At 39.5% G+C, this 25,537-nt stretch overlaps 2 protein-coding genes across 4 annotated transcripts; one reads left to right on the top strand and one right to left on the bottom strand.

The window, feature by feature from the left end:
* Positions 1 to 696: 696 nt before the first annotated feature.
* On the bottom strand, positions 697 to 21,540 carry LRRC8B (leucine rich repeat containing 8 VRAC subunit B). Of its 3 annotated transcripts, none has more exons than XM_048946224.1 (5): positions 21,452 to 21,540; positions 6,713 to 6,767; positions 5,936 to 6,031; positions 3,097 to 5,255; positions 697 to 2,091 (listed from the first exon to the last, which is right to left on the bottom strand). In XM_048946224.1, exons 4-5 carry the CDS (start codon positions 5,227 to 5,229, stop codon positions 1,819 to 1,821), a joined length of 2,406 nt encoding a protein of 801 aa, XP_048802181.1. In that variant the 5' UTR covers positions 5,230 to 5,255; positions 5,936 to 6,031; positions 6,713 to 6,767; positions 21,452 to 21,540; the 3' UTR covers positions 697 to 1,818. The 3 variants fall into 3 exon arrangements, with proteins under 3 accessions (XP_048802181.1, XP_048802182.1, XP_048802183.1); XM_048946225.1 differs by lacking the exon at positions 21,452 to 21,540 and adding an exon at positions 18,967 to 19,081; XM_048946226.1 differs by lacking the exon at positions 21,452 to 21,540 and adding an exon at positions 18,288 to 18,573.
* On the top strand, positions 16,981 to 19,489 carry LOC125693063 (translation initiation factor IF-2-like). Its single transcript, XM_048944473.1, has 2 exons — positions 16,981 to 17,013; positions 18,281 to 19,489. Exons 1-2 carry the CDS (start codon positions 16,981 to 16,983, stop codon positions 19,487 to 19,489), a joined length of 1,242 nt encoding a protein of 413 aa, XP_048800430.1.
* Positions 21,541 to 25,537: the final 3,997 nt, after the last annotated feature.

The raw sequence follows: 25,537 nt of genomic DNA, 5'->3' as shown, positions 1-25,537 counted from the left end.
CAACTGGCTGTTTGCAAACCACATCAATACCTATGAACTATTATGCAACTCAAAATCAGATGTAAGTAGTTTGAGAAAGCTGCATATGGATGCTATGAAAGATTACTCCAGCTGTACTGATCTGCACATGAATACAGTTAATCAGCTTACACTAAACATTTCTAGAACTACATAAAATATAAGTTACAACGCATTGGCTCCCTGAGAAAAAAAGTGTTCTATCTACAGAAGTCTTTGGAACACCATCAGTACAGTGAATAAACATACCTCTTGCACTGCTACTATAGAGATATCTCCTGCTTTCACACTGATCAGATTTGCTTCTATTTTCAAAACAGACCTTATTCTCCATGTGACACTGAAATGGGAAGAGATGACTTGAAGCACCCTAGTACTAGAACTGGCTTATCTGTGATTTCTTACATTTACAAACTAGAATGCATAGTTAGCACACTTGATGAAAACGCAGTAGTTAAGAGCACAGTTTACCTTATCAATTTCACTGTAGCAGATTATGTTTTCAAGAACTTCAAGATACTACAAAGAAGTTTTCAAGTCTAAGGGTTTGGGAAAGCATACTTCTCCCTCCCCTCCCCCCCCAACACCCCCACCAGAGGGAGAACTTTCAAAGTGAACATGATGTCTCCAGAGTTAAGTCTCCAAACACAATAAAACAGTGCACAGCAGAAGAATGAATGAAGTCAGGAGCCATTTTATTTCCATCCAGTGTTGGAAGTATTAAGGATGGCATATGAACTCATTTCATCACTGTAATTTATGAAGTTATTCCATTCCTAGAAGAGACAAGGCTTATAATTCTTATTTTTCCTTCTCAAGTACTTATTAAGTATGCGATTTATTTGGTATGTTCTAACTGTGTCTTTCAGTCTTAAACCTCTTTCATTCTCTTCCCAGCCACTAAAATATCATAACTGGGCATGGAGAAGAAACATTGAGGCAGTCAGTAAATGAGAGGCTATTGAAAAATATTAAATTGCAACATACATTACACTTAACACTTGGGATGCTCACAACATACAGAAGACAACTTTATAATTTTGTGCTGTTTGCCAACTTTATGATCAGTACTGTAAAATCTGATTAGTACACATGCACAACACTTACTCTAGATTGTCCTGATTCGTCCAAATTTCTAGGCAATGTTTTATTTTGTACTTACTATCTTTAAGACAAAATATTGAAAGTGGTTTCAGGTATTGTTGCCCAACTGGCTTTACTAGGAAGATTTAAATAGCATCTTCCACAATTATAGCATTAACACTCAGTACTTGTCAAAAACTTCCAAAAATTAAGGTACCGTGAAAAAGATTCTCAGTATGTCCCATGCAATTGAACTGCTCCAAAAGTTTAAATTTATTTAGCATTCTAAGTTAGTGAAGACTTTGCATTTAGAAACTAATTCCAGATAGTTCTTAGGCCTCGCATGGCAGGAGATGAAACTGTTTAAAATTATCACTACCAACAGCAAAAAGTTTCCTCATAGGAAAGAAAGTATATACAAACTCATAATAGCCAGGCAATCAACTCTTCCATTCCAATACATTAGCATTTAACCAGATTATTTCAACCAGTAGAATCCAACCAGCAATTCATATTTCAGATTTTCTAAACATCTGATTACCTGTCAAAGGCTGTATTTTTCGTTTAAGTATGTTTTTCTTTCCCAATACAATCAACTCTGTTCAATGCATTTAAGACTAATCCGTAAACTGCTATTCTCTCCATCTATACAGATCTTTAGAGAGTATTAAGCAAGAAGGCTTACAGGATGCACTGATGCTGAGTTTTAGTTCAAGCTTAGCACTTATCTGAGCTGGTCTGCAAGCGATCTCTTACACGAGGTGGAAGCGTTTTTAACAACCTTTCTTCTACAATTAGACTATTCCGTTTTAGGAACTGACATTCTTCCAGTTCAGCGGGAAGCGATTCAAGATAGTTTCCAATGAGCTCTAAGTGAACAAGATTCAGTAGCTGGCCCACAAGAGGGGATAAATTCATCAGACTGTTATTTCCTAGAAGAAGAAATTGCAGCTTTTTGCACTGGAACAGTCTATCAGGCAACATTTCAATCTAGAAAGAAGAGAGAAGAGAAAAATAATATACATTAAAATTTGTTAACGCTGCTGCACATTCTCATATTACCCAATTTTGTTCTAGGGTAAGCAAGCACTTTGTTTGTGGAAGGATACAGAAAGGAATATGTAATGTTTTTATCATTAAGTGAGAAAGTTCCTGAGAACACCTCAGTGTTTTCATGTACCTGCTTTGTTGTGAAGATGCTTAGCTACTGGCAGAAGTCAAAACAGAAGCACAGCAGGGGAGAGCACATACATGTGTGCACACTCAAGTGTGTACAAATGCATGCAGGTGGCAGGGGTGAATAAACAGACCACTATTTCCTAAGAATCATTTAATGAAGCAGATTCTGTGGAGAGACATTAGCAGCTCCAGTGTTGTGAAGCCTGTAGAAGCAGTTAACCACACAGCATAGTGGTAATTAGTCCCAATCCATGTTATTGATATTAACATCTAAAACCAATCTCACCAGTGAAAACAGTTCTAAACTTGAAGAGAAGTCTTAAGTCAAACTTGGACCCTACAATAATGAGCCAGTCAGCTTAGCATTGCTGATGATGTTACTAGGCATAATTATTTCCCCCATCCCAGCCAGGCAGCTGTGCTGCTCATAAACCAGCTGTTGATTTGCCAAGCTTTCACTGTGACAAAACAATGTAAAAATGTCACACTGCCAATTTCCATTAAAATGCTACACAGAATAGACAACTGTAAAGAACAGCAGGCACATTTTAGCATCTACCTGGTACTATCCTGAGTTATGGATCAGAGTCCTTAAGCCACTACAAGACCAGAGTGGTACTTATTCAGTATTAAACAAGCTTTGATGACACCACAAAGTTCTTGCAATCGGACAATTACCACTTACTTTTATCTTCACTGGGTTTATTTTAACCATGTACACCAAAAAAGCACTTTCAATCAGAAACTACCACAGAAGGAATGCAAAGTCAATATATAATTTAAAAAATACTTTAAGTAATTCAAAGTTCTACTTACATGGTTTTTAGTCAAAGCCAAGTACTGTAAGTTGCTCAGATAACCGATTTCTTCAGGGATGGAGGTTAGCTTATTATAGCTAAGATCCAAATATTGTAACTTTTTGCAAAGAAACAGCTGCAATGGAACATCTTTAATATTATTGTAGTTTAGATACAATTGTTCCAGGTTTGATAACGCACCAATTTGCACTGGGATATATGAAATACTGTTGTGCCACAACTTTAAGCAAGACAAGTTCTTAAGGTGTTGAAAGCTAATGATTTCTTCCACAGTTCTGAGATTATTTTCTCTTAAGTCAATTTCATGCAAGTTGTTTAGGGTAAAAATGGAATGAGGAATGCGCTCCAGATCACAGCAGATTAATTCCAAGGTTCTCAAATTCACAAGCTTCTTCAAGTTGTTTAGCACTATGAGTTTATTCCCCTCGTTGTTGATAGATAAGTGTTGCAAAGAAGGCAGATCTGTAACCACTTGAGGTATGCGAGAAAGGTTGTTTTTTAAGTGAATTGATCTTAGATTTTTTAGCCCCTGAAAGCTTTCATTGTAAATGGAGTTGTGATGATCAAGCATGAAGTATCCTGTTAAGCACAATTCTTTGAGGTTTTTCAGATGAAACACCCAAAACGGAATTCTTCCCATCTCACTAGATTTCAGACGCAACGTTTTCAGATTTTCTTCTAAAAAGCTCACTGCTGGAAAATCCATAGTTATTGATGAATGATAAACATTGAGATCTTTGAGATTGACTAGCTGGGTCACAGCTGAAGGAAGCTTCGCTTCAGGAATGAGTTCCAAGCTTAGGACTTCTATTTCTGTCAGTTCAAAGACACTGTCTGGAAGACCGCTTAACATGAAAAGGTGCAGTTCAACCTTGTCCTGGGAATTTCTTACTAGCTTATTTTTCAGTTTTTCCACTGACCATTCATTGTTCAGATTGATCTGTTTCAGTTTGTTTTCACTCAAATCAGACAAGAATATTGAAAATCGTTGGGAATAAAGAGGATCATACTGGTCTGCCAAGTGGAGAATAAATGCAAAGTCATTCTTTACATCAGGTATATCGCTATAGTTACTCTTCTCTCTCAACTTCTCAAAAGAATATTGCTTAAGTGAGCTTCTCAACATCCACCACAAGCTATATGTACAAGTTAAGCCATAGAAGATCACCAAAACAACATAAAATGAAGCCAAAACTTTAAAAATTTCTGCTAGCGAATAAACACACTGGTACCTTTTGTAGCCTGTAAAGGCTTGTACATTAACTATGCAATCAATTTCAAGTTTAATAAAGGATAAATAATAGGGAACATAAATTATTATTATTACAAACACAATGACTTTGACTATGATCTGTTTCATATACACTCTGTATATGACATCCTTCTCTTCAACGTGCACTCTGAATTTCTTCACTTTTTCAAATATAGCTTTAGCCTGTTCTCCTTCTTTTTTGTCAAGAACACTTGAAGAAGTTTCTCTTCCGGTTGTTTCCAAGCCAGGTTGTGTATATGGCAGGGACTGTCTGCTGGCACCTACATCTACTGAACTCCCAGGCGATGAAATCACTGCTTTTGATTTGGCAACTGGCAACTTCCTCACAGACTGCTCAGCAACTGTTTCTGAGAGGGCACGCGTTGTCCATGGAGAATCAAAACACTTCTGAAGAATTGCTACAAAGTGCTCAAGCCTGGAACTTGTACTAGGATAGTAAAGCCAGAAATTACTGCAAGCTGCAAAAATAAAGGTATGCAGAAGCACTAGGTACGGAAAAAATTTGGCAAACCAATGAAGCTGTCTCTCATAACATACTGCATCGATATAGGAATACTGCTGCCGATGGAGATCATTCTGGATTTTAAGTGGGATGATTATCTGTGCAGTAGAGCTAGCAGACATGTTAAGGTTGGTTTTAATTAAATCCCAAGGCACGGCACAATGATTGTCAAATTCTAGCTTGCAAGGAAGACAACACAACACTCTGGTTTGAGTAAGCTGGAGTGCTCCAGCAAGCACAGCAACTAGCAGCATTATCATGGTGAGGTAATACCAGAAGACATCCCACCATGGTTTTAGTATGTGGTAGGATGACTGAGCATCTGCTAAGAATTTGAGTTCTGTTAGCGTGATCATGACTTTCACCTGTGAGAGAACAGCAGCTGGTAGAGAAAAAAAAAGAGACATCCTTAGAATTGTTAAAAACCATTTCTCTGTATTAAATGCTTGAAGCTTATGATTGTTTTCATGATTTGTACATGTAGAACAACATTGGTTTAGCACCCACAGTATAGCAAAAGAATTTAAGAACTTCTGGCACTTAACCCTAGCCATGATCTCATTCTATTTTCTAGTGAAAGTTACTCAAAATGCAAAAAACTTAAAGATACTACCAAAAGAAATCAGGGTGTTTTGATTAAACATTTGGGTACTGATCAAGTAAAAGAAATAACCAGGTAGGAGTTAAAGTAGTACCTGAGATATTAATAGCAATCCTTCTCTTTAAGTTATTTCACTAACAAAAATTAAAAAAAAAAAAAAATAATCAAAGCAATATGGTAAAAATCACTATTCTTGTAATTCATCATTTTATACTGGACTAAATAGTCTCTCCTAATTAGTAAAGGAATAAAAAACCCACCTCAAAACAGCAGCTTCACATTATATATCTTATATATAACTCCCAGGCTTTTTCCACAACATTTAAGCATACTAATGAAAGTGTAGCTTTTTAACACAAATTGTCTGTTACTGTCATACATCTATGTACAAGCATGTGCATGCTACATACATAAAACAGGCACATTTAGCCCCTAGCAGGGTAGCCTTGATCCATACTTACTTTATTTAAAAGAATAAAATACGCAGCACCTCTCAGTCAGGAGGTCTACACCTTTTAAAATTCCTTGGACATGCCATCTTTACATTTGTCTTCATTCTGGATGGAAAAGCATCAAGTATTCTTTATTTAGGCAAAGCCATTAAAATACAGGGCAAACATTTCAGTTTTCATCACAATTTCTGCCTTACTGCAAGCATCAAGACCTGTTAAGCTCTGCATTGCTACAGCTACATTAATGGAACAGAGCATGCTCAGGCAAGATAATCTAGAATGTAAAGTCAAAGTCTCGCACAATCACACCAAGAATGAGAAAAGCCTACAGCTATCACTATTTCACTGGAAATAATTTTTAAACAAACAACTACAAGAAAATAAAAAAGGCCATACAAGACTTCAAGAAATAAAGTTCAGTCATTTTTGATACCAAGGTTTGGCAAAAAGATAGGTTTCTCAGTAACATCAGCCTTTACTTACTGAAACAAACTAATCAAACATGCACTGCCAATCACAATACCACAGGCACTACCAGTTTCTTACTATAAATTTGTTAAGCAGTACAGATAACAAGGAATGGCAATGTACTGTATTTTTCTTAATGTATTCTAAATGCAACTTTCAATTCCAATTGAGCTGACTAGTGGCTATAACAACACAAATAGCAGGTCTAAGGTAAAAACCACATTCTTACCCTACATTCTTATTTGAAGGGAGAGGAATGGCCAAAACCAAATTAATCCTTGTTTTGACAAGACTACTTAGGAAAATGTGGAAACTTACCAGGCCCACTCAAGGGAAAGCAGGTGAAGAAGGACAGGATGGTAACAATAAGCCCCTGCAGAGAAATAAGGTATCATCAGGTTATGAAACATTTGGATCCCAGTAACTGAGTGTACAACAACAGTTCAGAACTTCTAAAGAGCTAAGATTCAATAAGCAGAAGCACTAGGTATAACAATGTAAGATACCATCTCTGTAAAATATTTAGTCGCCATCTGAGAAATACTTCTCCTGAAGCAGAGATGAAGTAACACTCCATTGTCATTGCTGACTAAGTGTTAAAAGCCATTTCAGCTAAAATGCTTTTGTATTTATAGTTACCAATTCTAATGCTGAGATTCATTCTAACCACAGCTGGAAGCATTAATTTCTTCATTCACTCCAGCTCAACTTGCAAAAACATCTGTGAGCATCATTAAATTATTATTTTTATATATATATATAGTATATATTTTTTAAATATACATAACAAGAAAACACCTGGAAAAGTCACAGAATTAGATGAGAATTTAAAACAGTGTGAAAAGTCAAATTTTTGTGAGAATGGGAGTACTTCACTTACTGGAGAACAGGTGGACCTTATCAGGGGGCAGAGCAGATAACATTTTAAGGAATTGCTTTTACAATTAAGCACTTACTGGAGAAAGTGACAAGAAATACAATTTCATGCATATATGTTATTTGATACAAAGAAAACTCTTTGTAACAAACCCATTTTAGGGAACATGACAGACTCTTGTTTAATATCAGTTACAAAATTCAGGGTATGATGAAACAGTTGAGTCATACTACTGTCATTACCACTGGTTAATGTTTTTGGTTTGTTATTCTTCTAAAGTTACTTTTAGAAAAATAGAAAATTGAACTTATTAAAACTATACTTGAGTATAAGCATAAATCCAAACATCTTCTTCAATAAATGTCATAGCGTTCTGAAGTAGTTTGTAAGTAGACCAAGAACTCAGTTTTGAGACTGACCCTTGTAATTTTTTTAAGGTCTGTTTCTATAAAATGCTTTGTCACCTCCCTACCTCCAAGTACAAACTTGCCAGTCCCTATGGCAAACCCTACAAAGAAGGCTATGTTCTCACTGTGGTTTTGAAACACTTCCTAGCAAAAAGTGTGCATCTCCATATTAAGTGTTAAGGTCTTGAATCTCTTTTCTTCTCAATGACTACTTTTTAAAACTTCCTGATGAAGCACATGCACAATTACAGGTATACAAAAACAGGTATACAATAGCTTTCCTATTGGAGAAATACAGAGTACATACAAGTGTAATACAAGAGTGAATTATTAATGATAATTTTGCACAAGACAGCTTTCTTTCAGATCCCATCTGTGCACCAGGAGCGACTAAACAAATGGAATAATGTTGGAGTGTAATGGGTCTGATGATTCCCATCCCCAGCAGCTTTCAACCCATATCAAAGCCATAAAAGCTTTTCAAAGTAGCCAAATTCAATTGGCACTCTTTCTCAGAAGACAAGACATAGAAAAATAGCCCCAGGCTAAGTGATGACTTCAGGAGTTACCCCAGACTAGAATCATGCCTCAGCCATAAAGACAAAGCAATCATATTCGCTAATATCCAGGCAATTTTTAATTACTTCATATTTACAAATTTAATAAAGAGAAACAAATCTAGAACAGGAATGAGGCTATCATTTTGAAAAATGTCTATTACTGCCAGAAATGCCTTCTCCCAAAAAGGTTTCTTAGTGTTGTATTGCCCTGTAATTGGGTTACTGCTTACATAATTTTAGACAATCAGTCAGGGACAACTTTTCTTATTCCCCCAAACAAAAATGGGCTCCAAAAGCTAATATCTGATTGGAGGTTTTATGTTTAAACAATTTACAAAACCAGTGCAGCCTTAACTATTTGACTGTTGTTTCTAACACTGAATTAATAAAAATAGATTTATAAAACTAAAGCATACTTCAAGGGGTATCCCAGTGACCCTCACAAATATCCTTGAAGGAAAACTGGAACAACCCACACCCATCCATACCCATCCCCTGAAACATTTGGTTAAAACTTCCCCTTCTATTGGCACGCCACCAACTCCCCCTTCAAGTGACCATAATCAACAAAAAAGCCCAGGTATACAGGGAGAGTTCTGGGGCAGCCCTGACTTCATGAAGAATGAGATCCCTACAGAGCTTTTAGAGACTCTTCAAAGATTCAGACACCTGCAGCTTCTTCCAATTTCAGCTTTCTGTTGACAAGGGATCTCAACTCAAGCATTATGTTTGATACGTGGCCTCCCAGAATATGTACTTTGACCACCTGTGTGCACATGAAAACTTAGTTTTAGGATCTGTTAGATGGGGATTGTAGTTTTGTATTCCACTGAACATAAACAACATGCAAACAAGATTAGAGAAAGCTTCTTTCCAGTTCCTTCTGAAGAGATCACGAGTGATGATTAAACTTATACAAGTGATTATCCTTTTCCATTCAAAATAAGCCTGAAGTCACTCCCAAACTTCTCAAAAATCATTCCAGAAGCACGGGATGTTCAGGGCTATCATAACAACAGTGCTATACTTCCCATATCAACCTTTCAAACCATTAAATGCCTACAGATCTTTCATTCAAAGATCTTAACCACAACAATTAGACAATCTCAGTCATCTGTGTATGGATTAACAGCTCCTCAACATGCCTGTGAACAGGACAGTAGTGCTGAACAAAACATGTGGAATAGACCTATGCTGCTCGCAATCCTTTCTCTAGAGAAGGTTGCTTACATAAGGCTATTAGGTCCATTCATTTCTGGATGAAAATGCAATCACATTTTTAGTATAAAATTTAGTAAATCAGGTTATGCTTCCACTTTTATTTCATATGAGTTACCCTCCTCCTCCTCTGCTACTGCTTCAGGTAATTGCACAGCACATAAGCTGATACAAAAGTTTTGCAGAATTCACCAACTGCTATCCAGCAGTGTCACTACCATTCTTGTAGCAAGCTGGGAAACTGGATTAGCAAACAACTTGGCAAAGATGCTGTGAATAGTTCTCCCAATTACCCAGAAGATTGAACGTTCTTAGGTTCAAGATAGGTAGCCTCTGAGCAGGAAAAAAAGTTATCCTGAAGACAGCTTCACCTAAACACAGAAGCAGTCTTGATTTTTACTACTTCCTTTTTCTGGTACACTTAATACAGGCAAGATACTTTATCTTGTAATCTAATCTAAATGAGGAGTAAGCTTTACTCTAATTTGATTCGCTTTACAAACAAAAGACTCATTACTGAAATTTAAGTAGGACTAGGTACATCATACTGTGCATTTCCAAGCTATACTGCAGCACTGCAAAAAAGACCATTATCTTCCTCAATCCATACGTTGTTAACTTCTCCTTAAATGCCACAAATAAAGATTAAATCAGTTCTCCTTAAACAAGACCAGTAAAGAATTAGTCTGTGGTAGCAAAATATGTCACTGGTCAAAAACTTGCCAGGGGACTGGTTTATCTCCAAGCATTCTGGCTGCACAGGTAGTTCAAATTATAGACTTGTAGGCAACACAACAACGAGCTACTGAGTATCTGAGCTCTGCTTAAGTGCTTCAAATTACTTGAGCTTAATCTTGAGGATGGATGGTAGGAAGAAACCAAGTTAAATATGTTGAGGGTTAAACTTCATTATGAAACTATTGCAAAGCTATGGGATATGTACATTTAGAAAAAATCAGTACATTTAATTTCATAGTGGTCTTGGCTGGAGAGCAATTTTAAATACAAACTCAGATTCAGACGTTCATGTTTCAGCTTCAATAGTAGCACTTACCCAGACATCAAGACAAGTTCAAGATGTCACCTCAGCATCTGGAAGGCAGACTGCCCTCTAGCTAAAAAAGGTATGCTCCTAGGAAGGCCTGATTTAGTGAGAAACATCTAGGCATACATGATAAAAACAGAAATGCAATTCCCAGCTTCAGTCCAAGCTCAAGACCAAATAGCAGATGAGAGAAGCAACCTACACAAAAAACAGTGCAAAACAAGGCTAAGAAAAAACCAGCAAGTTAAGAGCCACATTTCTGGATGGCACGTTAAAGCTGAATGGGCGAGCCACTGACAGTAAGAAAACTAAAATAAACTGAAGTATGCCAGCTTTGTCTGTTTTACAAGTCACTGCATCAATGCAACTGATCTTTTTGAAAGCAGGTTTTCTGCATTCTGGGCAGGTATTAATTCACAGTGATGTTTTACCACAGTGCTTTCCAAGGTCCCTACCAAACCAAGCAGAATCCAGACTGAATCAGTTCTGATGTACTTTTCTAGTAGTGAGCAATAGTTTGTACAGCTTTAGTGGACCAGCACTACTTGCAAACTCAGATGTATATTTAAAAAAATATACTAATTCTATATCAGGGAGGGATACAAATATGACAGAGGAAGGATTTCCACTTTACAGATAAGTATTATAGCATCGAGGCCTCCTTTTTCACATTAATGTAAATTTTCAGCCAAATTGTATGCAGTCATTTGGCTAGACCATGGATTTATTTTCCGCTCACGTTCACAGCCTTTTCATTCTTCTAAACTACAAATAAGTTAATTTGCATCTTTTATTAAGCTTACTAGCATCTAAAATATTGATTGCCATAAATACAAAATAAGCAGAGCTTTGTTGCATTGGTTGTACAAAGAACTCAAAAGGTAAATTCACATTTTGTTCCTTCCTAGCATTTAAGTAACAATTTGACCAACTTATTTAATATGTATTTCTCAGGGAAAAGTTTCTCCACTAAGTTTTTTTTTAATTGTGTTAGTTTCCATTTCTTCAAACACTTGTATGTTCCACGTGCTCTCCGCTAAAAGGGAATTTTAAATAGTGTACCAAAACTTCACATAGATATTACGATCTTAAAACAATCAGCTACTTAAAGCTCTGCCATCAATATTCTGCTTGATGATTCCTCAAGAAACACAGCTAAACCCATTCAAGCACGAAAAGTAACTAGAAAGATTTCCAGAGGCTTTTTTTTTTTAATGGGAGTATAAACAAGATGTAGCTCTGCAGACTGCCAGACCGTTGAACACTAAGGAGCTCTGGATCCAGTCAGGCTCATTAGCAGGCCCCAAACCTGCTATGCCAAGCATCCAAGGTGCCCTTCAGCCTGCTCCATGCTGATCTCCTGGCCACAGGGTAAGCTTAGCCAGCTTGTGGTAGCAGAGGCCACAAGCAGCTCCCACTTGGTCCTGGCAATTACACCATCTGCATGTCCTTGTCTTTATCAAGAGCTGCAGCAAGTAAGTTCTCCTCTGAACATCCTTCCTGTCTGACCACGGAAATTCTGCATAGTTGTTGTTTTCTTGTAAGAACATTCTATAACAGCTGGAATGGTTGAAATGAGGTAATATCATTTGATGCTACATAACTCAGAGTTTTCAGCTTCCAGTGGGATGTAAGATTATCTATACCATTCTCTTTTGAGTGCTAGCTCTGATAAAAAGCATTTCAAATGATACTTCACAGAGTCTAAGCAAGTAAGCTAAAGAAAACTGGCTTCCTAGTATAGGAAAAAAATGAGTGAGAATACTGGGGATGGAGAAAAGAGAATGGAACAGCATGGGAAATACATCTGCCTCCTTAGGAGAGACACAATTCATCAGTGCTCAGCTAAAATGCTTATCCAAACCAGTGCAGGAGGAGGTGACTGCAGGCGTGCCATGCTGTCAAACATATCTGCCTATACCTGCCATGGAAGATGTAAGGCAAATAGCACAGACTACACTCAAGTTATGAGTAAGAAGATGTAAGAATAGTCTTCCTTTGCTGCTCCCCCACGTCCCACTTAAATTTTGAAATCAGTACAGCAACGTTGAAAACAGAAGTTGTGTCAAAACTACAAACAGTCTGTAATTCCAGGTTCCAAAGAAATCTTCAGGCAAGTTTGAAGCAGAAAGTAGGAAAAGTCTCCTTGGCTCTTCATCCTAAGCAATATCATACCAAAAGCAATCCCAACATGTCTAGACTGAGATTGATGTCTGTGGTATGCTGTACATTTTATAACTTTCTCAGAAAGCACCTTACTCAACAGCACACTAAGTCTTTCATCCCAGTACCAACATGACTAGTACTGAGTCAGACCTCCTCCAGCCACATTAAATTAGATTTTCAAGCTTACTTCTAGTGCCTTTTTATTCTCATAACTATATTCTTTGGTCTTCCTCATGCTGAGAAATATGAATACATAACCATAAAACAATGGTATCAGCACTATCCCTCCAGCATTCTAAAGGAAGTCTCAAGAGTATCTACTTCATTCTGCATACCAAGATAAGCACTACAATAGAAAATTAATTTTTATCCTCTTAGTTTCCAGAAGTCAAACAGATTCTCATGATGTCCATTCATTGTCCTGCTACGCTCAGGACATCAGAAAGCAAAGCACACTAAGAAAGCACTAGAGAATATTCATTACTTAAATGCTACAAGGTTTCTCTACCAGGAAATTTTTCATTATCGTACAGATTATCATCTTCAGTTTTTGTGAGCAGTAGAAGTACAAGAGAGGTCAGCTGCACAAAAGTTGACCATTTACCTAAAGACCATCTTCCCTCTGGGAAAAGGCAGGGAATTGCACATAGATGCTCTTCCATTTTCAGTATACTTTTCAATAAACTGATTCTCAAAATCATAAGTGGCCAAAGATCCTAGACATAGCTAAGATGATTCCTGTAACCTCACTAGAAACAGTCTGGAATAAGGAAATATCACAGAATCATTTGAGTTGGAAGGGACTTGTAAAGATCTATAGCCCAACTCCCTTGCAATAAAGAGGGACACCTATAATTTCATCAGGTTGCACAGAGACCAGCCCATAGTCCAGCCTGCCCCTGAATGCCTCTAAGGACAACTGGCTGGACAACTACCATTTCACTTGTTCTAAAAGTGGGGAACCTTGGAGTATGTGTACACATCTGAAACCAGCTCTGAATTAGTTGTCCAACTAGCATGAGCAGCACTGCTGATCCAGCAGAACAAAGTGCACTACAAAGTCTACTCAAGAAGTCAGGTAAGCACAAGGTAAGATTCGCAGTCGTCAAGGATATCACACTGCTATAACAAGGCAGTACTGTAATCTAACACCACATGTACTGATGCGTTAACTAGAGCATGCTCACATTCTCATTTGGTACTATTAGATAAAGGGCCTATAAGGACTTCAGCAGCACCAAGCTGAGATCAAGACAGAGCTGGACAACATCCTGTATATGGTAGGAAATATTCCCAGCTTTCTAAAAGCAGAGTACTGAAATTCAGTGTATTTATATATTCAGAATCTCCATTCTACATTATTTTCCTAGATCACAAGTTGCTTTCTCATATTACTATGTGTAGATACTGAGTATCTACACATAGCCCTTTTAACAGGGCTGTTTACCTCTGATCAAACTTGCATAGAGCTGCTCATCATTTTGTCTCATGTTTTTCAACTGTAAAATCCTAGAGCACTTTCTCAAATTCTTTATGAAATATTTAAATGTGGCATACTACTAGCTAATCTGGGGATTCTGGACTGTACAATAGGTTCTGTTAGGTTCTGACAGAGCTGGAAGCACACATGCTATTACTACTCCCAGTAGGGTCAAACAGCTATCCTTGTTATTATCTTTTCCTGATCTCAGAAATCATTTTGTATTGATACTAGTAATAATAGAGCATAATTTTGATTCCCCTGAAATGGAAGCGGAACAAGTTTTATTAACACTCCAGCAGAAAGCATGCTGTGAACAGTCATTCCTATCTCCCATCATCTGTTTCTATTACTTACTGTTACGTACTTATTAATTGGACAGAGTACCCAGCTACATTTTCTCTTTTAATAAAATTAAAGGATTGAAGGACTCATATCCACATCGCATGTACTATGCAACATTGCATTTTCTGAAAACACACATCCACGTGCAAGCATGACAGTTAAAAGCAACACTAACTTTATCTACCAGAAACATCTTCTAGAACAATACTGTTTCAGAACAAAGTACAAGTGATCAGGATTGAATGCTACAGTAAACCAGCAGTAATCCTGCTTTGATAACTGAGCAAAGTTAGCTTAGTACTTAAATTTACTCTTTATACTTCCCATCAAACCCAACCATGCTGTGCAGCCCTTCGTGCTCCAAAACCTCTTTATGAGCAGATTGTCTGAAAAGACCTAAAAAGTGGCAAGTTCTTTTTCTTTCATGCAGCTTTACTGCAAGAACAAAAACCACTTTTCAGTATGAAGCAAAATGTAATAACTTCAAGTCAAGGTTTTTACCATCACTTGTGTCAATAAGAGCTCTGAAGTAAAAAAAACTCCGGCCCCCTAGCTGTAAAGAACTAAATAACAACTCCAGTTCAGTAAAGCACCTAAAGTGAGGCAGGATATGCCACATAAGCAAAGCTTTGGTGCTTTCCTGACTGAGTCAATGTCATTGCAAAGTTAGTATTTAAGCAACGTTAATGTTTAATAAAAGACACTCACTCAGAAAAGTTTTTCTGCATTGCAAAGGCACTGACAAAGTGATAATCACTTTCACATTTCCATTTGTTATGAGTCAAAGATCACTACCCTTGTTAATAATATAAATCTGTTGTGAAACAGACAGCTTCAGTTAAAGTTTAAGTGCCCCTTTCTTGAAATACATCAGATTGCACTATAGCATTCATAGGAAACAATTAGGCTAAAGAAAAATATATTAGCATTACAGTCCAAACTTGTACTTCTCAAATTCCAGCTCAGTAGATGTATACATTTGCATGAAGAACTTTATCTACCATACAACATCTGGATAAGAATCTGAAATCCTGAACTGCTCAGCAAATAACAATATTTTCCTCAGAAAAATAAGGCAGGAAGGTCTGGGGCATCAAGGGTTACATTTCCTAGGTTTTTGAATAAGAGCTTTAAAATCGATGTCACTCATTAAGCCTGAATGAACTACAGGGCCATAGCTTTACAGCTGTTATGCCACAGAACCAAAGCTTAGCTTCCATACGAACTAAAACCATAATTCAGATAAGTATCCCCAAACAAGTAAATAGCATTTGTAATGTGACAACCCAAAACAATGTCCTAAGCTTATTAGCAGAAGCAACAAAACCAGATTGCTTTATTACAATATTCTTTATTGGTACCATTAGATTCCTTATCAGCATTTTCAGTTTCTTCTGCTTCTTATAATGAGCTAAACCCTCAACTTATGTACGTAAAAACTGCATTCCCATTTACAGTAATAAAACATACAGAGCATGTGAGCACTACTCATGAGAGCACGGACAATTGAACTGTGTGTGTGAACATGGTATTCTGAAACCAAGTGGCAAAAGCAAGAGTTAAATGGAAGACACTCCATTATGAGTTCTTTCCACAATCCTCTTCCAACTGTTGAAAAGCCCCCAAACCCTCTCTGGTGTGCACTGGAGGAGAGCATGCCTGTATTACACCCCAGCCACATTTGCAACAGCTTTGTTGATAGCTATGTTAGTCTACCTTCTTTTCAGTGTACTACTCCACCAGAAATCCATCTTTTCATACTAGTAAGTTTTAACTAGTGTAGAAAACTATTGATATGTATTCTGAAACTTTAGTTCAGTATTGAATTACAATGTGATTACAACTGGTTAGAATCTGAATCCAACTGACAGTACTTTTATACAGCTTTTGGGGAAAAGAATAAAAAAGTCCAAGTATAACTATAATAAAACAAAGATTGCATACAAGACTGCTTCTGGAACGCATACACAATACAGTGCATACAAGTGTGCCATTTAGTTATCAGTAACTTCAGATCACATGACTCATAACAAGCTTTCTGATATTAGTGACACTGACCGCCCACACGGCAATGGCAGGGAGAACAAAATGAAGGCCACAGCTTCTCAGAAGCTTTTAGCAGCTACCACAGAGCACAGTTACAAACTTGTGATGTGTGGCTCTGCACACACATAACACAAGCCTTTATTAGACAGGGCATACCATAACTTATTGCCAGTTAAAAAGAATCAAGCAAGTAATTTGTTAACTAGCAAACTAAGAAAAACGCTTCTGTTCCTAAAGTAACATACAATCTATCCCACTTAAGCATTAACATCACATCAATTTTAAACACTCAAATGTTAATACTACTTCACACTCTTTGCTCTTCTACACTGCTACTCTGGTTATACAGACAAATTATCTCTAACTTCTTAAAAAAGAACTGTAAGAGCAACTGGCACAGTAACACTATTTGCAGGACAACAGCTGAACAGCTGCTACAAGGATGCCTACAGGAACAACAAATAGAGCCCAACAGGTTAGTGCAGAGGATACAGATAGCAGCGTGAAACAGACAATGGAGACCAGTATAAAGCAAACTCTATCCCCTTAGGCACATTAAATACCCATTTCTAATCCTAGCTGAGTAAAGATTTATGGCTTTAGCAGTAGGTATTGTACACTGCAGTAGCAGTACTGGAGCCACAGCCTCCTTCACTACCTCTAAAGGAACACAAGGCTTCCTTCCTTCTACCCTCCCTTTCATTCATGAAATCCACTAAAAAATGCTTCTTTGGCAGCGATGCACTGCTCAATGAGGCTCATACCATAGTGCTGAATTACTGAGGGATGCCTCTTCAGCACTACCAATCCTTGCCTAGAATCTACTCAACATGCTTTCATCAAATTCAGAGAACAGTTGTATTAGTATCTGAAAAGAAACAAAAGGCAACTTTTTCTCCCTGATCAGAATCCCATCTTCCTAAAAAAGTGTAATAGCAAAATCAGACTAGAAGCTCATTTCTCAGGAGCACAAGGGAACAAACATGCAAATTCCCATGGATTACAGAAATCCTACTGAAATTGAATGTAGGTAACTGTGTAAAATACTTCTTTACTGTGTAAAATATATGCTAGAACTCAGGTTTTGTTTGCTTGTTACAACAAAGCATTTTAGTACACAAGGGAAAAATGCTTCAGAGAAGCAGAACCCAATCCTGGCTGCTGGCTCTACGCTGCAGCCCCTCTCTTCCTGCCACATCCCTTGTGCTGGTTAGTACTGCACCCTACAGAGGGAAAGCACGGTGCAGGGGAACTCCACCATCCTCCTGTCAGCTCAGTGGCACAAGGTGAAAGCAGCACACCACACACACAAACAACACACCAAGTTTTATGAGCAATAACCTATAGGACTGTAACCCTTAAGCCTTTGGAGCACCTCCTCAAACATTTAAGGACTCACACCAATATCTCTGTGACCAAATGCCCTCGCTGCTGAGAAGGTACAGAAGGGAGGTCTCTAAGACACTAGGAAGCAGCCAGTGCCTCACCTTATCGCTCCAGCAAACTGATGAGGAAAGCCGAGAGCCAACAGAACTTGGAGCATCAATGCTCGAAATCACAAATGACCACACAGCTCCCACTTTGTTCAAGAACTACCTCGAAAGTACTTTAAATGTCCACACTAGGCGTCAGTTCAAACAGTTACCTGACCAGCATCGCTAATGACAATCTCCGTATAAAGCCAAGCTTCAGGGAAAGCAGCTTCAATCTTTCCTTGCTCCTATAAAAACGGCTGATTGCAGTGCTCACCACAAAGTCCTAATTGGAGCCAGAGAGCTGCCTCAGTTCCACCACAGAGCAGATCAGCACGAAGTCAGCCTCGCACCACCAAACCCACCCGGTCCGAGGACAAACAAAAGCCACGGTGCAAGAACACGGGAGGAGCGCGCCGCCGGGACGGGGACTGGAGGCACCGGGTGAGGAAGAAAGGACCAAGCAGCCCGGGGGGGCCACGCACGGCCGGGCCTCAGCTCCGAGCCGCCCGAGAGCAGGCGGCAGCCCCGTGGGTGCAGGTGACGCCGCACCGGGGCGAAAAAGGGGAAGCGGCGGGCGACCCGCGTCCGGCGGTCACCCGAGGACACGTGTGGCCGCCGTTACGCAAAGCGGAGCAGCGCTCTCCTCCCGGCCCCGCCCGCGGCGGGGCGGCCCCCCGGGCCCCGCGGCAGGCACAGGCGAGCACCCGATCCCCGGGGCTGGTCTGCACCCAGCCCGGCGGCCCACGGGGCAGGCAGGTAAGCGCCGCCGCAGCGCGCGGCCGAGGAAGGGCGGCAGCCCCTAGGGCCTCGCGGGCCCCGTTCCCGCGGGCGGGCGGTAGGCGAGCCGCGCGCTCTCCCGCGGGGCTGCGTGACGCCCTCGGTGGCTCCGCTCCGTCTCGTTCTTCCCGCCCGGTGAAGACGCGGCGCTGCCGGAGACGGCCGCCCCCGCTTACCTGCCCGCAGCGCCTCACCCGCCCCCCTCCTGCCTCCCGCCCGGCGCGGTCCGCACAGCAGCGCGCCCCGTCCGCGCGGCAGCCCGCAGCGCGGCGCGAGGCACCGGCTCCAACCGGCGCTTCTCGGCTCCGGCCCCGCCCCGCCGTCACGTTACCGCTCGCGCCGGCCAATGGGGCGCGTGCGGCGGAACCGCTGACGGGCCCCAGGGCGGGGAGGCGGCTCCGGCGGACAAAAGCGCCGCCGCGCCCGGCCCGCCCCTCGCCGCGCACCTGCGGCCCGCCCGGTAGGGCGGTTCCCGCCCAGGTCCCCTTCGCGCCGCATCGCGCCGCGCGGCCGGGCCGCGTTGGCCGCACGGGGCGGAAGCAGCCGGGGAGCGATGAGAGGCCCGTGCCGAGGCCCGGCCGGAGCCGGGGAAGTGGCGCGGAGGCTGCCGCCTCCCCCCCCCGCGTTCAGACTAACGGACAAGGTAAAGTGGGAGGTAAAAGAGGTGAGAAAACAACCGTTGCCGGCCGCGATCATTAAAACAAATAAAAAGTGAATGCGTGCATTAAGCGAGCTTGAGCTTTCCCACCTCCGCACGCGTTGCAGAGCTGCAGCCCCGTTGTTGTGGTCAGGCACGCCCAGTGAGCGCCCTCCTTCATGAAAGGGACAGCCGAAAGCCGCCGCGCTGCACAGCAAGGCCCTAATTCAGCTATTCAACTTCAGTCAAAAACAGATGACATTAAAAAAGCCACAAGTACACACAACACTTTAAAAACCGCCAGAAGTTCATTTGACTTTCCTGTTTCCTCTTTCTCCAGCTGTCAGGTGATTCCCTCCCTCAAGCATGTCTGCAAAGGCTGCTTCTTCTGGGCTAAATGCATGAAGCCCAGAAGAAAAATTGGAGTTCTGCCTCGATTCCTACAAAGAGCTGGGAAAAATGGGTTGTTTCTACCTTCTCTTAGTTACGCACACAAGCAGCTGAATGTACTCAAGTAATTCTCCTGCAATATTTTCATTTTTACTAACTCCACTGCAAATATCTACTCAAAATCCTAGTTACAACATAATTATGTTCCTTACATTCTGATATAAAATGTTTGCCCTTTGTCTTGTCATCAGCTTCACATCTATTTTCAAAGCAATCCTTTTCCTCACATCTGCACAAACCTCCCCTCATTTAGGCAGCATTGGCACAAATCTTTGTGAAAATAATAATTTCTAAAAACATATTGAGCACACGTGTAGGTACTACTGTTAGTTTCAGCTTTTAGAAGGGCTATTAAAATATACTGCCATGCAAAAAAGGTTTTGAAACTCATGACAATTGAGTCCAAAGTGAAACTAGTTACTGAAACTGAAGCTTGCACTTTAATCCGAACCTACACTAATACAAACAGATACATAGTAAAAAATTGCATGCTCATTTTCCTGGTTTGCAGCCATATTGTTATCATGGTGCAGAATGTATTTGTTTTGTATTTACTTTAGGCTGATAGCTTTCACTTACAGTGGTAGACTCCAATTAGTGGTATTTTAACCTCAGAGGAGATGCTATTGTGTTAGTGTGTTACAGTGATGGTAACGAGGCATTTTCTACAGCTTCTTCTCCAAAAATCATTCTTGAACTTTGGTAAACATCAGTCAGGCCAGCAGTCCTATTTGTTTCCTGACTTGCATCTTCCTTAGCTGACTACAACATCAATATGTATCACCTCCTCTGCTAGCATTTCCCTGATTAATGATTTAATCTGTTTTACCATATTGGAACTACTTACCCTTTTTGTGAGCAAAATAGATATATTTTATTCTATAATCGTATTCTATAATTTTTATTCCTACTTACTAAGAATGAAAAGTCTGTCTGCCAGACCTGCCACACTTTTTTTTAATCAGTAATAAGCTAGGAAGATAAATTATTATTTCATTAGATTACAAAACCAGGAACACTCTGTTGTGATAAAAATAACAGGAAGAATATTCAGTTGGAACTTCACCTAATGGTTATGAGGTTCTAATTGCTTGAGCAACAGATTACAACTTAATTTGCCTTTGGTTCTATTTGTTCTGCTGCTGAATAGCTCCTGAGGATCCACAGAGGGAGCACTCAACCCATCTATCACGCCCCATAGGTCTCTGGACAACGACCTCTGAGCCCACACTACCCACTTAAGACCAATGCTGTTTTTAGCTGCACAACTCTCAGCTGTAAACCCAATGAGTAAGTTCATCTTTAGAGTTGTCCTAAAACAAATATATTAGGATGAGCGCCTTCTGATATTTTTCAAACAGCATTATCTGGAAAACATTCTTCAAGCTTTAATAGTTCATCTCAGACATTTATTAGACACACAAAAACCAACATCTTACAATTTAAATGTAAAAAAAAAAACAAAAAAAACCCAAACAAACAGAAAAACCAGCATGATAGAATTGTGACGCAAGAGACGTGATGATAAAGGAACAAACATAATAGAAAGATATTACAAAAGTAAAAGTGCTCACCTGTCTCTGAAAACCTAGGCTTACAATAGAAACTTCCCAATAAATGGATCTCCAACCAAAAAAACCTTCCCTGCATCAGCCAGCCCTTAAATGAGGCCTAAAAGAAGTGCAGCCAGGCTTCGCCCCTTCCGGTCACACAGCTGAATTGTCTTCACCTGTGCTCCCAGGTCTTTTCCCCAGGCGCTCAACCACTGTCTCAACAGTTACCATACTCTAAGAAAAGTTGAGTTTCATTTTACACATCATGCCATCCCTGATCTTTCTTAACTTGATGCTTAGGTGTTACAAAACCAGCTCTGAGCTTCAGAAGAAATTACAGTTTCAAATGGTATGCATGACTAATGGCTGTCTTGAGCATGCACTTCAGTCTCTTCACTCACACACTCCTTGGAAATCTGATGGAATAAGTAAGACAAAGCTACGCAGGGTATTATATATTTAGATGAGTAATATTTGACATTGAATTTTCACTTTAAAATATTTCTAATTGAACTTTCTTTCACAAAGGTGACATTATACTTGACTTTTTGCCCTCCAGTGCTGCTTGGAGTTGTTGGAGCAACAGCATCATGAATGACAATTGCTCTGGAAGCAATTATCTGAAATGACCCCAGACCTTTTGAATAAAGCTTTCTAAGACAACTTGCCTTGTGATCACCAAGTATATTTTGGACCACGTGTTTTTCAAGATCTCATCTTTTAATATGAAAGCTTCACAGCTAGCTGAAGCACAAGCCATCAGATCATAACCCTTTAATCTCTAAAATGCCACACAAACATTTGCTCTCCAAAAGAGAATAAAAACATTTAAGCTCCAAAGATCTACAGATAATTTCATTTCTGTCCTTGGCAAATCCTGATTATTATCATGCTTGCTCTTTCTGGCATTTGCTAAAGCTTCTTTGTCTTCTGAGAATTTATAAATCACATATTTCATACGCTCCAGATCACTGATCTCCTGGTGCAGTACTGTGACTTGCAGTTTGTAAGTACTACCCACAAGTAGTGGGGGTGCATATTTTAGAACAACACTTCCCTCTGCTGGATCTGTGGATAGTGACAGCTGCACTCGCACTGGAGAGATCTGCCCAGGTCCTGTGCCACCAGGCACAGCAAGAGATGCTCCCTCCTGACAGCTTTGGATAGTAAGAATCTAGCAACAGCCATCCTCATTTATCAAATTAATTTGATAGTCATAAAAATTTGATCCAGCATCAGCTGATCATGGGTATGTGCCACACCTTAAAAGACTCTAATAGAAACCAAGAAAAGTGGTAGAGTGAATTTTAATTGAGTGCTATGCTTCTTATCTGGCCACCTGTTCCAAATAGTAATAACCAGCATATCACTTTTCAGAGCACTTTTTGATGGAAACTTTCATTTTCAAATATAGTTGTCTTAAGTTCAAATCTGTTGGAATAGTGCCCCCAAGTGAGGGAGGAGGAAGAGTCAGAGGGAGAGGGGATTGCAGAGAAAAATGAGTGTGGTTGCACCTCATTCATCATCTCTAGGAACTGGTCCCAGTGCAAGAGTACATGTGCTTTTAACTCAGTTATAGAAACACAACATAAAGTCAACTACATATTTTGCTGAACAACGATGGACAAAACGATGTTTTGATGGACTTCAAAACATAGGATGATGATGAATAGATGAAAGATAGTTTAAGGGGAGCAGATAATAAAGATACAATCCTAAAACAATATTCCTAGTCAGAGAAATGTACTTTGGAACAGGAGGCAGAGAAGTTCCACAGAAAAAAAAATTGTCAGAAGATTTGATCAAAGTGGTATGCAGTGTTGAAAGGTAGAATGAGCAACAATGCTGAAGGCTGTACTGAGGTGATATGGAATAAACCTTCATTCAAAGACAAGAAATAGGTGATTACACAGTAGGTAATTTCTAGGTGCAGAACAAAGCCTGTACTAAGCAGAGAGAAAGGCTAGTTAGAAAATATTATACAAGAAATATCTCTTGTGAAATAAATGTTTTCAAAGAGTTTGGGGAGGAAACAAAAGGCTTGAATAAAGAAGAAACTAGCATGTTGGGATCAAGGAGACATCCTGAGTAACAGTGAGAGGGAAAGGAAATTAAAAAACATACAGCATAATGTAGGATAAACAGTGTTTTTAAGCAGGATGTTTTCCAGTCATCATCTGTGTTTTAAACGCCAAAGAATAAGCTTATTCTCTGCTTCTTTTACATAGCATTGCATTCTTTTGTCCTGGTGATCGTAGCACCTTATTTTTACTGAGTAATTGTAAAGTCTTGTCTGAAACTTTTCAAGAAATCTGGAGGTGGACTTCAAGTAAACAGAGCTGCTAACAAGTATTTATTCCCTAACTGCTTTCAACACACAGTAAGTGTTTATTAGTTCTACAAACTCTACGAGCATTAACAGTTCACATATGACACTTAATACCGCATTACTTATCACTGATGAGTGCATGCTCATATTCTACTAGCAAAAATTATTTTATTTTTAAGCTTTGGGATTCTACTGCGTAACAGAAATGCCAAGTCATAGCCTCAAACAGTGATTGAGCACCTGGGGGGAAGGCAGGGCCAACCCAGGTGCAAGGAACTCAGGTGCAAGCAATGCCCCTAAGTGACTGGAAGGGGTGGAACCAAGATCCACCCCCTTCCCAGACCTCATTTAAGGGTTGTTTGTTTGCTTTTTTCTCCCTTTTCCTCATTTGTTTCTGTGTCTATAGCTGCTGTATTTGGGCTTGGTCTCATTCTGCTGTTATCGCTATACTTTCTATCACATTATAGTATTATGTACTGCTATTCACTCTTGTTTGCAAATGCTCTGACTTCACTGTACATTACAACTACAATTCAACAAAATGCAGTTAAGATTCTAGCTCTTAAAAGCCTGTGTCACATATGTTTCAGTATATTCTTATGCATTCAAATTACTTGCAAGCATCCTAGGTCTTCCTTTCATTTATTTTGTGTTAATTCTTGTATTTCGTTTGCTTTACACAGAGACAAAATAACTTTATAGAAAATACTTTATTAACATGTTTCTGTTTGCCTAGCATTTCTGCAGAGCCTTGTATTTTTAGTCAATCCAGAACTTGTCTGGAGACAGCTTCATGCTGTGGATGTTAACAAACTGAAAACTAAAAGTTCTCCAGTAAGGAACTATTTGTTATGGTGTTCTATGTAACTACTGTCGCTTTACTTGTTAGGCTGTAGGCACACAGCCCTAATGTCAACTGAGACAGCTCAAGAGAGTCACTTCCTTCAACTAAGCTCCTGTTGGTAATGATAGTCCCCAGCTGTCTTTGCTCTAGGAATTCATGATAGAACTTGTAATTCAGCATATGTGGGATGTTACTCCCCAATTTGTTTTGACTAAAATTGATTGAATCAACAACAACAACAACAAAAACAATTTGGGATCAGCCAGTGTAAGATCTTCTTCATTTAATTTGACCTTAAAATATAACAGGATTTACTTGGTACCATGTGGCCTCAGATCCTCAGAGAAGATTCTAGGTCAAAAGATAAAAAAAAACCAATTTCTTCCTTCCAGCACACTTTCATTCTGGACTTTTCTCATTCACTTCAGTCTCCTTTCCTGAAGTGTGGCTTGACCAATGATTTAACTGAGAAATTTATTTTAGATACTCCTCCAGAAGGGTAAAACACCAGTTCTGTACTATTTGAAGCTCCTACCAGTAAAAATGCCAGAGACTTCCTTCCTGGTAGATGACTAGATCCTACATCTCAAACAGAAATTTGCCTTTTTCCTGGAGAAAGGAAAGGTATAAGAAAGGTATTTCTAATCTAAGGTTTGTTATATTGAAGCATTTTTTCCTAAGTTCATAATCAGAGAAGGCACCTCTGGAATCTGTCAGCACAAAATCAGCTTTATCAGTGTGAAAGGCATCTAAATAAATGAGCATTAATCTGTTTATGGATAATAAGAAATACCAGTTATCCACCACCACCTTCACTCTGCTGTTGCATTCAGTTTTCTTAGATATACACAGCATATGAGGTAATCTAGAACTGGAGTGTTCCCATTACCTGTTAAGATTAGATCTTTAGAGGCAGTAAAGCCAGTATAATCTG

The sequence above is a fragment of the Lagopus muta genome, chromosome 5, assembly GCF_023343835.1.
Source record: "Lagopus muta isolate bLagMut1 chromosome 5, bLagMut1 primary, whole genome shotgun sequence".
In the NCBI taxonomy this organism is placed as follows: Eukaryota; Metazoa; Chordata; class Aves; order Galliformes; family Phasianidae; genus Lagopus; species Lagopus muta.
Note: the sequence above shows the minus strand (reverse complement) of the source record. Positions and strands in the feature narration are given on the sequence as shown.